The sequence below is a fragment of the Mustela nivalis genome (genome assembly GCF_964662115.1).
Source record: "Mustela nivalis genome assembly, chromosome: 8".
NCBI classification, from domain to species: domain Eukaryota; kingdom Metazoa; phylum Chordata; class Mammalia; order Carnivora; family Mustelidae; genus Mustela; species Mustela nivalis.
In genome coordinates this window covers 127313908-127329518 of record NC_139027.1, presented here as the reverse complement: position 1 = coordinate 127329518, position 15611 = coordinate 127313908, and the positions used below count along the sequence as shown (strand labels likewise).

Below are 15611 nucleotides of genomic sequence, written 5' to 3'. Positions count from 1 at the left end.
CAGGTGAAAAGTAAGGCCAACTCTGGAATAGGACTTGGGAACCATGACTGTGTTCATGCTCCTCTCTGTATCATAATGCTGCCTACAGGGGCTGGACTTGAGCCTCTGCTGAATAGTGCTTCCACATAAAAACCTTTCCTTGTGTTGGTCCCTAATCTACCCCTGTCACTCTACCCATTGATATTAACTCCAATCTTTAAAATTGAAGGGACCAGTCTATTCCATCTTCTGCACTGGCCTTTCAGCTTTTCCAAGGCAAGAACCAAGTCTCATCTGCATCTTCCATTCTCTAGGCTGAAAAGTCCTGACCTGACTGCCATTCCTCCAAAGTCAATGATCTCTGAATTGCAGTGTGCACCTGATTCACAACCAGACCTTGTTAACATGCAGGTGCTGACTCATTAGATCTGGGATGGGGCTCGAGATTCTGCCTTTGTAATAAGATCCCAGGCAATGCTGATGCTTCTGGTCTTCAGACCACACTTTGAGTGGCAAGGCTCTTGGCCTGTCTTTACCCTGGAAGCACCTTTCAGATGCTGGAGTCAATTGGATAAGCCTCACCAGAGTGGTCTGACTAGTGCAGTGTTAAGCAAACCTAATTACCCTTGTTGGATAGCAGGAGTCCTTGAGGGATATAACTTGGGATAGTTGCTTGGAAACATGGGAAGAGGCCGTAGGAAAGTAAAATGTAGTGACTTGGTCCTTTGTATGGAGAAGATATTGAGGGAGAGGAAAGACTTCATGAGACCAAGAACTCTCCTTTGGGCACCAGGTTTCCATATGCAGCAGTGAGTAGATAGTCCACTGAAAGCCAGATGTGAACTCTGAGCTGGAACCAAGAGGGATCTGGATTCTAAGCCACCCTAAATTTTGTGGACAGAGATCAGGGGTGGCAGCAGCTGCTTGAAGAGGACTGGCTCAGCATTGGGAGTGCTCAGAGGTGAAAGGGTACAGCTGATCCAGGTATAAGGTTGAGCACGAAGCCTCATGTCAGAGACAGTAGTCTCCTATTAGTACAGGCTGAGCTCACAAGATTGTTTTTGATGACTCCATCACACAGGGGACTTATGTAGAGCTTTGAAGTTCCTCCAATTGGATGATTTTACCACCTGGTGCTTAGCTGCCAGTTCTGATTTACATGGACTGTTCTTAAGCTGGCTCCCAGTGGAGGACAGAAATGAAGAGAATATATCCAAGTCCCTCCCCCTTCTCTCAGCAGACTCCCATCTCCATCCCTGGTTAGCAAATAGAAGTTACCCAAAACCAGAAACAGGGCTTTTAAGAGACTGGGGACTGATATGGCACTAACTTTGACTCTCATGAAAAGGATGGGCTTAGAGCAAAAGCAACACAACTACCATATTCCTTAAGGGCTCTCAGTTCTACCTCTGAAAAAGTTCCCTTGGATTTCTGGTCAGAGAGCCATGTGGCCAGCCTTCTTTGTGGACACAGCCCTGGCATTTCCTTAACTGCAACCATATCAAGGACAGTTCATTATAGTGATAAGAGGGTGAACCCTGTACACAGAGTCCTGCTCTGGAACCCACTAGTTATATGGCCTTGGACAGGTCATTTAACCCTTCCATGAAGTTTTCTTATCTATATAAAAGGGAAAACAAAACTAGCATCTTCTGAGTTTTGTGACGATTAAGTGACCTCAAAAATGAAAATTGTTTGGCACATTACTTGGCACCCATGTTCATGTCTCTGCTCCTGGAGTCTGGTTGGGTCAGCAAAGCATGATTCCTTCTCATAACGTTCCTATACAGAGTGTGTGATTTCACCTCTGATGCTTGTTGGCTGAACTGATTGAATTTGTCTAAACCACTGGGTTCTGGTCTTTCAGAAAGCTTCCCTGGATTGAACCATCATTAGTTTATGGTCACCACTGAAGGTGCTTCAGTGTAGGACATCTTGGGACTTATTTGGGGAAGGGTTTCTAACACTGATCCAAGACCTTCACTTTCCCTTGACTGTGGATCTTGATTCCATCCTGGGAGCAGTGTTTGACACAGTTCATTATTCCTTCCTTCTTGAAACACTCTTTTCTTAGCTCTAGGGTAAGAGCTTACCCATCTGGCCACTCCTGCTCTGCCTCCTCTACAGGCATATCTTCTTTCTCCTGTCACCGTTTATTCTTTCCCTGGGTGGCTCCATCAACCTCAGCCTTTAGATATGGTCTGTGTGCATATATCACACTTTTACTTCCAGCTCAGACCTCTTTCCCGAGTTCCAGACCTGCGTTTTTAACCGCCCCTTTTCTAGAGTGTATCTCTAGCTCATATTGTTCCAAACACACCCATTTTCTCTTTGTAGCTATACTTTTCCTATTGTTTTTCAGACCCATAAACAGCACCATCATCCATCTTCTTAGGAACACCAAAGACCTGGGGCACCTGGGTGGTGCAGTTGGTCAAGCATCTAACTCTTGGTTTCATCTCAGGTTGTGATCTCAGGGTCATGAGATTGACCCCACATTGGGCTCCACGATCAGCAAGGAGTCTGATGAGGACTCTCCCCCTGCCCCCTCTGCCTCTCCCCTACACATGCATGCACATGTGCTCACGCACACACACACACACACACACACACACTCAAATCTTCAAAAGAAAAAAAGAAGGAGGAGGAGGAGGAGGAGGAAACCAAAGTCTTGGGGCATCCTTGACATCTTTCTCCCTCATTCTCTGCATTCGTCCCATTGAGAGGTTTTGGTTTGATTTACATGCATTTCAGGTAATTATCTCTTTTATTCTGTTTCCACCGCCATCACCTAAGTCCACCTGGATGCCTCACTGTTTCCGAATTCGCCTCTTCAGGCCACTTTGGCTCGACACTGAAGCTGGAATGATCTGTTGAAAAAGTAAATCTGAGCATAGTATTGCTCCATGAACAACACTTAAATGGGTCTCTGGTTTTCTCAAGGTGAAGAACAAAATATCTCATTGTGGCCTCTGATGCCCTGTGTGGACAGGCCCCAGCTGCACTCTCCAGCTTCTCTCTGACCGTGCTCACCCTGCTTTCTCGCCCTAGGTTACACTATGTTTCTTTCATTTCTTGAATGCACCAGGCTCCTTGCCCCATCACACAGCCTCAGCCAGTGCGGTTGCTTCTGTGGCTCTCACAGGCTCCTCTCATGTTCTTTACCGGTTACATCCCATCATCCCTTGAAGCTCACCCCACTGGCCACATCTTGCCGCTTGTGATTCATTCCCCTAGTATGTGCTTTCCAAGTGCAACATGCCTCTCTTTTCTCATTCTCAACAGACTTGAAAGTTTACGTTACCGATTCGTCATTCATTAATTCTGTCTCTCGAGCCCCACCCACCACTCGTGGTAGGTTCTTTGAGGGCAGGAACTGTGCCTGTTTTGCTCACCACTGTATCACTGAATGCCTGGCATATCATGAGAGCTTGTGATTATTTATCAGAGGAATGAAGTATGAATCTCTTTAAGCCAAGCCAGTAACAGTGTTCCTAAGGTAATAGAATCCTCTCCAGGGCTCCTTTGCCCTTAGACCCCTGGTCTCTAGAATAGGATCTCAGAGCAGGCACTAAGTAAAGTTTAGCTATGGCAGTGAATGCTCCAGAGCCAGTTTCCTTCCTCCAGATCCAAATCCAAATCAAAAGGTTCTGACACAATTGAGGGAATTGTCACCTGAGGTGTTCAGTTTCCCTTATGTTTGATATGCAGTGGACTAGCCGTATCTCAGAAGTCATGGCTCCAAACTGGGAAATGGAGGCTAAGTGGGTGCTCCTTTGGAATCAGCCCCCATTCTGGGATAGGAGACCAGCCTGCCAAAGAGGTGGTTGGCTAACTGCCTCACGAATTCTCTGGGATGTAGATAAGTAGAGCTTGCTCAGGCAAGCCTGGGATTTGGTGAGCTGGTCTTGCCTTTAGTTGGTGAAGGGAACTGAATAAGATCCCATGTTCATGAGTCCATCTGGGGGAAGGATCTCCCATCCATCCCATAGATAACATTGGCTGGCACATGGATGCTCAGTAGCAAGTGGATGAATGAATGAAGCAAACAACTGCTGTCCACTTCTCTTTATATCATCCAGTAATCATCTGACCTGTGTGAGACTCTGGCATTAGAGAGATGAGAACACTCGCTCCCTGTTCTTGGAGACTGTCCATTCCCACTGGGGAGGCTGGACTACATAAACCCAGCTTGTCCCAGTTACAAGACAGTTTGGAGAATGTCTCCGTATACAGGAAAACACTTGACACTCTTAACCAAGAAGAAGGGATGCATCCTTGTGCTGGAGGGCTGTTCTTAAACATCAGTGACTTTGGGGAATCAGAATCGTAGCTATGGGCACTAACATCCCTTCAATTCAGCTGAGTTCTGTGAACACATGACTGAAAAAGGAGAAATTCAATTTGGTTCCATGAGAACAAATGTGTGTGGGCAGAGATGTCATCCCTTCAGCTAAACGTTGAACAATCACAAACATTAAGGGAACACCTATTACAAGCCAGGCTCACTGCTACCATGAGGAAACAAAGACAAAAGAGGTATAATCTTCCCCCCAAGGAGCTTGCAGACCATGGGAGGAGACAGATGGAGAAACAAATAACTAATATCTGTATATTGAGGTGTGTGCAAAGTGTTACAAGGAGTTAGAAGTTAGTGAAGAGAAAAGAACTCTCCCAGGGGCACAGGCCAACAGAGGAGATGTAGTCACTGATGAAGAACGAGCTGGTGCTGATAAGGCAGAAAAGTAGGGGTGTGTCAGGGGAAGGATTCTGTGGATTTAGGCTGCCACACACAAACGTGGCACTGCTGGGAATATGAGTAGCAGCAGGAAGGAATTCATTCAGGGTGCTGGTAACCTCTGGGCCACTCTCTAGAGGTGTTCATGGAGGTGTCCGGAATGAGAAGGGACCTCTGATCCCTGGTCCATTGCCTGAAGAGGCCAAGCAGAGGCATTTTTTTTTTTTTTTTTTTTTTTTTTTTTTTTTTTGGCTACCTGGAATGAAATCAACAAGTTAGTACCCGGCAGAGCACGTAGCATCAGCATTAAATTCCAGAAATGGAGTCATTCACATGTGTTTTCTAAACCCCAGGCAGTTCCTTCAATGCACTAAATTTCTGCCACACCATTTGTTTCATCTAAGGCACAAAACAAAATCTTTATGTTTTTACCTTTAAAGTTCCAGTGATTTTAATCATGTTACCTTAACACAAAGCTGTTGTTTTCACCCTTTACCGGAAAGAATAAAGTAGGGCTTGGGATAATTCCACAGACCCAAGAATCAAATTATAGATCCATGGTTTGATTCTAGGGACAAATCAGTGTGAGGGATAAAACTCTCCACTTGATCTCCCTGGAGGATAATGGTGCCCCAACCTAGCTGTTGTACAGCCTTGGAACACTCATTTCATTTCTCTGAACTTCAATTTCTTCCTCTGAAAAAAAAAAAAAGGTATAATAATCCCAACATCACAAAGGACTAATCCTCAAAAAGATTAGATGGGACACTGTGTATAATGCTCTCAGTGTAGTGCCTGGCACTTAGTCAGCTCTCCATAAATGGAACCTGTTGTCATTGTTGTCTAATAATTGTTGTCTAGTCATGCGTATGAGCCTTTTCAACATTTTTCTTCTTCTTTTCCCTTGAAGGTGCCTCCACTCAGAATTCTAACACTGTGGAGCCAGAGAAGCAGGTGGACAACACCGTGAAGATGGCTGGTGTGATCGCTGGCCTCCTGATGTTCATCATCATTCTCCTGGGTGTCATGCTCACCATCAAGAGGAGGTGAGTGTCTGGTGCTGCCCTGCAGACTCTGCTGACCCCAGCTGGTCTAGTACTGCCACATGGCCAGGTCCTGGCTCTGTTGATCACTTCCAAGCAAGGGCTTTCTTTTATGAGTGTTCAAATCCTGAAATCCTTGAGCCATTTGTGGCTCATTGGATTGGCATCTGCCTACTTGGCAAGTGGCCCAGAGATGGGTGGTTTCCTACAGAGCCAATGTTCCCTCCTTCGGTTAGGCCACTGCGGTGTGCCATGGGATTCCATGTCATGAGTCTTCTCAGAGTTAATTGCTCTGTTGTAACCGATCATGTCTCGTCAGGATTACTGGGCAGCCCCAGAAATACAGGTGGAGGAAAGTCATACTTCACCCTTTTTGCCTTCACTCACCCTGATTTCTCATGGCCCTACCAGCAGCATCCCAAGCTGACCCCCACGTGGCAGAGATAAGCCTCCTGTAGTGCAGTAGTCCCAAGGGAAGGTTCTTTCCTACTCTATGTCCCATAATACCTTCCCACCTGGAATTTTGCTACTTGTTATTTCTCCATAAGATGTCCTCCTGGGTCTACTAACACAATTATCGCCTGTTGCTTTGCTCATGAAAGCCAGGGTATAGGCTCCTCCTCATCCCCAAATCCCTAAGGTTTGCCACACTGACATCTGTTTATCAGACATTCATAAGGGAATTGCAGACAGTTTCCTTTTGGAAAGGAACCATTCATCTAGGAAAGCTGAAGCATATCAAGCTGTCACTATCCCTGGATGCAAGGTTATTACTCCAAATAGGGAGTCCCAGGGCCCATCTCTCCTTGACCCCTTGGCTGGCACCATGTTTCCATGCCTACCACCCGCCTCCCTGTCTTCTCAGTTTCAACATGGTGGTCCCATTCTTGGTCTCCACCTTCCCACTCCCCTAGTTGGCCAGAGCAAACAAAACATTTAGTTACATTGTAACATTATGTGCCTTAGCATGCCCTGCCCCCAGCTTGAAGATAATTTTACATCATTACACAAACCACTTAACACCTTAGCCCGAAGCTCTGGTTGTTTGTCATTCACAGAGTTCAGGGCAAGCCCTGTCACAAGGACCAGGCACTTGCTTCCATCTGTGGAACAAAAAGCGCTCGTGAAATTTGCTTCCCACAAGAGCAAAAAGACAAATCCCAGCTTCTACCTAAGGAGTCCCATGAATATAAATGCAGAAAAGTTTTTTTTTTTTAAATCTCCCTTTCCAGTGTTCAGTGAATCAGAAATACTGGCATTCCCACTATACATGCAATCAGCCTTCTCTTGGCCATTTTGACACGAGAATATACTTGTGTCTTTCATGACTCTCTTCTGAAATAGCCAGGCCTCCCTCTGGCTAGGACATCTTCTTGTAGGACCTTGTCCTTTCTTGATATGCTTTGTCTAACAGGATCACTCTTTTCCTCAGGCTCTCAGGAGAATGATGGGAAAGTTAAGGTTCTTACCCAGCTACTGCTTTTCTGGTGGGAGAGGGGGAAGGGAAGGTATGACATTAATTTCCGGAACAAGGGCCCCCGAAGCATTAAGGACAGCATTGCATTGTCATATCCTCATCATTCGTAAGACCATATTGTAGGTCTCAGGGACAAGTCAGCTGCTATTAGATGAAGTCAAACATGAAGGCTGGTTTCTCTGGGAGCAGTAAGCATGTGTAAGATTGCTGACATGTTTCTTAGAGTCACAGACACATTAGAGGCAGAGGTGACTCTGGGATTGCCTACCTGGAAAACGTAACCAATTTACTAGAAACGCATTCCTCTCTGATAGACCTGAAATGTTCTCATTCTTTGCCACTGATTTGTAAGTCAGATAAGCTCTTCCAATTTTGCTCTTTCTAAAGCCTGGCTTAACCCACGTCACCATCGTCTGTGAGCTTGTGAAGAAATTTCACTTCCTTCTCTGCAGCTATTTCTGCAACGTGTGACTTTTCGGGAGGGAGGAAAGAGCTTTCTGTTTCTAGGGTAGGAACAGGTATAAAGTGAGTCCTTTGTGTGGATTTAACCTTTACTGCATATCATCTCTCACCTTTATCAAAACTGTCCATTAGACCCAAGGAAGAGGAGTCCCATGATTACCATGTGTCCCCAAGAGGCAAATCTGAGATGTTGTGGCATTAGGGGTGGGGGGGGCAGGGGTGGGGACTAATCACTGTTTGCATACACAGTATCTTTTGGGAAAAAGAAGAGAAAGGGAAAAGAAAACCTAGTTGACAATAATAATTTACATATGGGTGCCAGGCAAGGAAAGAAGAGAAAAAAAGAACATAGTATAGATCTGTACTCTTGCCAGTAGTGTACAATGTCTTCTGATGTTGAGAGATGCCCCCAAAGGACAGAGAAGCATTTGGTGAACTCCTTTAGCTCTTCTGACTCCAGCCCCATATAGAAGTATGGGGAAAACATTATTGTTCAATTAAGTCTGTCACTAACTTACTGCTGGCCTGAAGGCTATCCACAGCTACCTAAAAGGAAGAGGTATGAAAGGAAAAGAAAACCCCAATAATAGGCAGATCATCACAACTCAGGATCCTGGTGTCAGCATCTCTTCAATGTCCCACTGTGACCTCAAGTTAGCTCCTGGATGCAGGAACTCTCAGAAGTCACATGCCTGATGTGCCTCCTCCACTGGCTTGAGCTGGGTCTTCTTCGTCACCTCAGTGGACATGGGAGTGGTGGCTTCCTATTTCCTCTGCTTCTGAGGGATTCAGCTGGCTCAACAATTTCCCCAAAGCCCAACCAGGTATTCCAATACACAGAAGATGTCCCTCGATTCTCCCTGCAGTGTTCATTATCATTGGCCTTGGGGCTTCCTTGTGACCCTCTGAAGAGAATCTTTCTCTTGCTTGTTTTCTTTTGGGATACTGAACTAGAAAGTGACAGAGAATGAGCTAGAAACACAGGGGACCAAGGGAAAAACTTAATGAAGGAAGTTAAATCAATTGTTTTGTTGTTGCTGCTTGGTTGTTTTGTAATGGATTAAGTGGGTATTTAGAAATGTACAGTTGCAGGAAGGGATATGAAATGTTGGTGGGTGATTCAAACAGGATTTGCAGAAGGTACAAGTTATAGTATTTTGCATAGTACCTTTGGCTCTTTAGAGAGGGCTTCTTTGAACACAGGCCAATGCAGAATCAGAGCTCCACGGAGATACAGAGTGTTACATGAGCATTAGAAGAAAGCAACCTGGAGGGGCGCGTGGGTGGCTCAGTGGGTTAAAGCCTCTGCCTTCAGCTCAGGTCATGATCTCAGGGTCCTGGCATTGAGCCCCATATCAGGCTCTCTGCTCAGCAGGGAGCCTGCTTTTCCCTCTCTCTCTCTGCCTGCCTCTCTGCCTATTGTGATCTCTGTCAAATAAATAAATAAAATCTTAAAAAAAAAAAAAAAAAAAAAAGAACGTAACCTGGAGCTTCTCCCCGATACAGCTCTTAACTGGGATATTGAATATTGGTTGGATAATGGGTCCATCCTTTACTCCTGGTTCTCATGATCACATCTGGACCTCAGAATGGTCCAGAATGGTCTCTGCATGCCATAATATAATAGAACATACCAACTTTTCATGCACCTTGTTGAGTTTTGAAATAGAAACTCTCATTACTATAGTCCTTTTCATCTTTTTCCCTCGCCTCCTCCCTCTAGAATTGCTAAATGTCCTCTCCTAAAGGAATATGCAGCCAAAGGGCTGCTTGGCCACCCCTGTGGTCCCTTGGCTCACTACTATAGGGCTCTGGGTGCCATCAATGAAAATGAACATGGAAAGCTGAAGCCTCAGTGCCTTAACCTTGGTGTGTGAAGGTGTTTGTTAGCCATTCACATATGGGAGGTTCTACATTTTAATGTTTGTTTTGGTAATATGCACATATGTATGCATGTCCACAAGCTTCATAGTCCCAATTTAATCCTTGGGACACACCCAAGTGTGTGAAGTCTGAGCATGGTCCTCCAAGGCTTAAGGTGTAGCCATTTACTTTTGCATGGGCAAACCCTGGAGCCAGATGAAGTAGTATTCTTTGGTAGAGTTGTACCCCAAGACTTGTCTGGGTCCCACATTACCTTTCCATTCCTTTTTCTTTTCAAATGGAAACTGAGCAACTTTTAGGGAGACCTTTTTGAGGTCAGTCCCTACACATGGTTCTAGCCACCTCCATCTCTCTTCCTTTCCCCCCTTCCCAGCTCTTCCTGGTCCAGCCTCGATGTTCTGCCAATGGTGCTTTGTCTGCCCATATAGTAACTTTTCCAAGAATGAATTTGAGGTGTCTTGACTTTGAGTTATGAGAGCCTACATTGAGAAAAATGTGCATCCCTTGGTGTACTTTGGTTCTCTGTGACTTGGGTCTGCCCCAGGAGCTCCCAGTCTAATAGGTATAGACATCTTTTTGCTATGGACAAGAAAGCAGAAAAACTGGGTCCAAATCTCCACAGTTCTATTTATTTGCTGCTAGACTTGGAGAAACAACAAAGCTAAGCCTTTTGCTTTTTCAGCTGTGAGAAGCAGCTAATCCCATGGGGTTGTTCTGAAGATCAAATGAACTAATTGTTGGGACAGACTTTACTTCTTGTCCCTGCCTAAGAGATCCTAATGCATAATATCAACAGGGACATTACTCTCTCATGTGACTGTCAACTGTACCAAGCCAACTCCAGACCCACTGCTAATATGTTAAGGGCAGTGCTAAAATCAGTACACACATTCTAACCTATTTGTAGCTTTTCCATTTAAATGGTCCCCATATTCTGATTTTAATACTTGAAATAGTCATAGCAAGGTAGGATGTTGTTACTCCTATTTGGGGGGGTTGTTTGTTTGTTTTCTGCTATAGGGAAGAGGATACTGAAGTTCAAAAGAGTTTATGATTTTCCCAGTCCCTGGAGAATCAAAACACAAACCCAGGCTCTGTGACTCCAGAGAGTTAACTGAATGCTGGTAGCTTCTATTCTGTCAGTCCATGGAGACTGGTAGAAAATAAGTGAATCCTGGAACAGGAAACAGGTGGCCCAGGTTCCGGCATCATTTGCTAATACTCTCTGCTGTCGCGCGCGCTGTTGCCCTGAAGCAAATGTCGGATGTTTGTCTTCACCGACAAGCTTCCTGCCACTCTCTAACCCTCAGCCCAAGTTCCTCCAAGTAGGACTCCCAACTATTGCCTCTTCCTTGAGGCTTCCCACAAGCCCCGGGCCCCAGGAATATTCTGTGACCCTCCCTTGCACGCAGCCACCGTGCCATATACCCAGGTCTTCAGGTGTGGATGCATCCACATGGTAGGTGTAGTTTTGCTGGCCTTGAGAAGGGGAATGACCCAGGAGGGCAGGATCTTCTACTTGCGCCTTTTCTCGCCAGAGCTTCACTGCCCTGTATTATCTGCCTTGGGATATCTGTTTTGAAAATCCCTCGAGGCTTTCATGGTCAAAGCTCCAGTCATCACTTGCCCATCAACCTGCTCACAACCCTGTGTCCCTATCTTAGTGATAGGTACTACCTCTCATTCCATCAGTCAAAATGATGGGGTCGTGTCACCCTGATACTTCTGAACCTGCACCTTTACCTTCTCTTGGTCACATCCTCCCCCTCATTCCCTCTACAGCTCCTTCCCTGGTGAAGGCCCCTATAGCTCTGCTGCGTGCATCTCCTCCCCAGCCCCACCCCTCCTACCCACCCTCCACAGTCAGAGTGATGTTGCAGTCAGACTTGCAGTGACTTGCAGTCAGAGTGATGTTGCAGAAATGAAACTTGGATTCCCAAACCTGCTGTCAAAAGTCCCTTGATGGCTTCTCCTCCCTTATAACAGTAGTTCATGGAGTAGAGATGAGAAAATAAGCATATGTTTTATTTAGGTCATCTGGAGAGTCGTGTCAAGCTGCGCCATCCCCTGCTCACAGTAGTTTTGGCCGATTTCCAGAAGGTCTTACTGCACTCCTATACATTTGGTTGTGAAGTCTCCTCCTCATTCAATGCCTATGTTTCTCAGTTCCATGGGACCTGACTCTACCCCTATTTAAGGTCTCCTTCAAAAGCCATCTTTCTCCAGTAAACTTTTGCTGACCTCCAGTCTAGACACAGTCTCTTCACCATCTGGATCCCCTCTCTGAGGCTCCATGTTATATCCTGTTATATTTGTCATCTGTATTCATAACTTATCTTCTCCGCTAGACCATCAGCTGCCTATTCTGATTCATCCTTATCACAAACGTGCCATGCAAATACTGGGGATTCCCTAAAAACATGTTGAATGGAGGAACCCTGTGAAATTAGAACAGATGGGGCCCAGGATTCACACTCTGTCTCTTGGGCAGGAAAACTTCACTCAGAACACAGACCCGAATATCAACATGGAGCATCAGCAGGACACCCAGTGTGGTGAGGACGTGAGGTTGGAAGGGCAGCATGGGAAGGATTCACCATAGTCTGAGCCTTCAGGGAATGCACTGTCTATCCAGGGGGGAAAACATGAGGCGATAGGAAAAGGGAACTTCTGGGCCGGCCAAAAGCGACAGTGCCACTATGAGTTTGTAGCGTGCTACGGATCACAAAACCAAAATGTGGAATTTCAGGAAATTGCCCCAAATCCCATTGCTAATAAGTGGCAGAGCTGGGTCTCATACTTGGCCAGTCTGATAATGGATGCCACACTAGCCTGAATGAAATATAAAACAGCACTTGCTGAGATGCTGAATCATACAATGTAATTTTCAGTGGTTCATTGAGGTGGGAAAGCAGCCCAAATTAAGTGGGTCATGCTGACTGTTTCGTCCATGCCATTCTAAATAGCTCCTTGCTCCACACACTGAAAAGTAAATCCTTCTGTTTGTGCCCATTCAGGTAGCTGCTCCAACTTAACCCTGGAGGTCCTCCTCAGTACACTCCCATTTAATCACCAACTGACTCACCTTTCACATTCACTTCTCCCTCCCCATGGCCATTACAAGAAAGGCCCCCAACATTTCTTACTTGGACCCCTACAGTAGCATTCATGACCCCAATCCCTCTTCCCTCCAACTTTCTGCTCACACTCCTGCCAGAAACATTCATTTAGAAAAATATTTGGCCTCTTGGCTCTTTGGGTTCTCCCTATGAGCTGTGATATTGGGACTACGGTCCTTCAGCTCTTTGGGAGCTAGGCCCTGCCAATATTTTGACATTCTCTCCTTGCTAACCGACCCCTACATTTCATAGACAGTTCCATCTGCCTGGAAGTACCCTTCCTCCTCCATCCATCTAGATGCTCCTTGACTTTACAACTCAAGCCTCATAGACTCTAGACCACCTTACCCCACCCTTACCCTGGATATGGTCCCACTGCTCCCTGTGTTGCCACTTCATGTCGCTTATCACTCCAGAAGACAGTATAGCACAGTGATTATTAATGCAGGCTTCTATCATTTTTTTCTTAGAATTTAACCACATCTTTTTAAAAATTTTTATTTATTTGAGTGAGTGAGAGAGAAAGAAAGCATGAGAGGAGGGAGGGTCAGAGAGTGAACAAGACTCCCTGCTGAGCAGAGAGCCCCATGTGGGACTGGATTCTGGGACTCCAGGATCATGACCTAAGCCAAAGGCAGATGCTTGTTCGACGGAGCCACCTAGGCTCCCTAGTGTAGACTTCTGGAGTCAGACTGCTTGGATTCTCATTCCTGCCATGCCACTTACCTACTATATAAATTTGAGTAAGTTATTTAACCTCTCTGAGCTTCACTTGATCATCCATAAAACAGGGATAATAATGCTGCATAGTGAGGATTAAATAAAGTATTCTACCTGATGTATTAACACAGTAGCGGGCATGTAAGTGACCTCCTGCTGTTTAAGTGGTAGCTCTTATTACTCTTATTACTCTTTGTTTTACAAGTTTCTTATCTGGCTCTCTCATCAGACATTTGGACTGGATCAAGATCTCCTTTGTCTTTCTATCTCTGGAACTTGGCAGGGACAGGCATATAGTAGGCCTTTGAGAAATGTTTGCTGAATGGGTGATGGGGAGATGGATGGGGGGATGATGGATGGGTTGTTGGATGAAAGGGTAGATGAGTGTGTGGGCTTATAGACTAGATGGATAAGTGGGTGGGTAGATTACCAAGGGGGTAGGTGGATGGGTGGTTAGATGGGTGGAAGGATGGATGGCTGCACGCATGCATGCGTAGATGGAAGCATGCATCTTCCATGCTTCCATGGAAGGGGGGATGGGTGGGTCTATGCATGCATGCGTAGATGGATGATGGATGGGTAGATGGTCACATGGATAGTTAAATAGATAACTTAGTCCTGTTTAAGTAGTATGGAACAAAGGAAAACTGTGCCTCAAGTCAGCCTTGTCAGCCAGCAGAAAAGAAGATTCTGCAGTATGTGATTTATTAAGTTTGGAGTTTTTTGGTTTTTTCTGAGCAAAGCTGTCTCCCTGTTCAAGATTTTTGGTCTCAGGCAATCTGTTATTTGCAATATCACTGTATCCTTGTAAATTTAGACCTTCGGTAAATCTTCTTCAAGCCTGAGAGAAAACACACCTGTATACTGTGTTATGGCCACACAGTAAAAAACTATAATCCTTGCCCAGGAACACTTTGCAATATAATTGGGGAAAGATACTCAATTAATTGAAGCTTGTCAGTTGCTATTCTCCTGGAGTTGCCTCGAAGCTGGGTCAGGATAGCACCCACCAGCTTTTGGTGACAACCAGGATAACTCAGAAAAGCTCCTTGGAAGAGGTGGTTGGGAGATAAGAGGCATGTTGTTATGAGGAAGTGGCCCAGCAGAGGGGAGTCCCGAAGGTTGAAAGCAGAAAAGCCAGAAGATTCAGAATATTGAGTGCAGCCTAGGGCCCTAGAGCACAGGTTGGGGCTGTTGATGGTGAGGCATCTGGCTCAGGATGGAGGCATTACAGTTGGTCCCAAACTATGCAAAGCAATAGACCTAGTGAGGAGTGATCCCTTAGAGCTTCAGGTTTCTCAATCAAAATCAGGAACAATAATGCTTGTTCCATGGGGAGGTTGGGAGGATTAAAAGTTTTAAGACGCTTGCCATCTCAATGCTAGACCCACTGCATTGCTCAACATCCATCTGCTTTCTTCCTTCTTCACAGGCAGCACAGGCTAGTTGTCTAGAACACAAGCTTTAGAGCCATGTTGCTGTCAAATCTGGTTATTAGCTGCACGATCTTAGGCAAATTACATAAACCTTTGCCTTGGTTTCCTCCTCTGTAAAGTGAGAATGATGATAGTACCCATATGTCAGGGTGGTTGTGAGGAATACATGAGTTAAAGTATGAGAGCCTAGGACAATGCCTGATGCATAGTAAGTGCTCCATAAGTATTTTTATTATTTTATTATTATTCCTATCATTCCTAAAGAGGTGAACACTTTGTTCCTGGTTACCAGAGTGAGAAGCAGTAAACCTTATATCTGTGGATGAGGTGGGGACATAAACTCCCCTTTATTGAGGACTACTAATGCCAGGTGTTTAGATTACTGTAATCTAATATCAATTAAGATTAATATGATTTTCTTAAAATACTTCATATATTATATATATCACATATAATTTGAATACGACTTAGATTCATGTTAATGCCCACAGTGACTCTTGGGAATAGGTAATTATTGTCCCCAGCCTTGATGTGGAGAGACCGAGACTCAGAGATATTGAGTGACTTAAAGCCATGTAGTTAGCAAGTCGTGGTGCGGGAACACAAAGACATATTTCCACTCCTCAAAGCGATTTAGGCTGACCGTCATCCATGCCATTCACCTTGGTGCATGGATCAGGAAAGAGTGGTTTGGAAGGAGGAACTGACTTGCCCAAAATGTTACAGTGAGCAAGTGAAAGACCTGAGATCAGA

General features: G+C 45.2%; 1 protein-coding gene across 16 annotated transcripts in view; it reads left to right on the top strand.

Annotated features, from left to right (window-relative positions):
- PTPRT (protein tyrosine phosphatase receptor type T) overlaps window positions 1-15611 on the top strand; it is a 1049177-nt gene that overhangs the window by 866283 nt on the left and 167283 nt on the right. For all 16 annotated transcript variants that reach the window (XM_082744638.1, XM_082744637.1, XM_082744651.1 and 13 more), the window contains one exon: window positions 5628-5763. In XM_082744638.1, the coding sequence (XP_082600764.1) occupies window positions 5628-5763 (136 nt within the window). The remainder of the gene's footprint in view (window positions 1-5627; window positions 5764-15611) is intronic.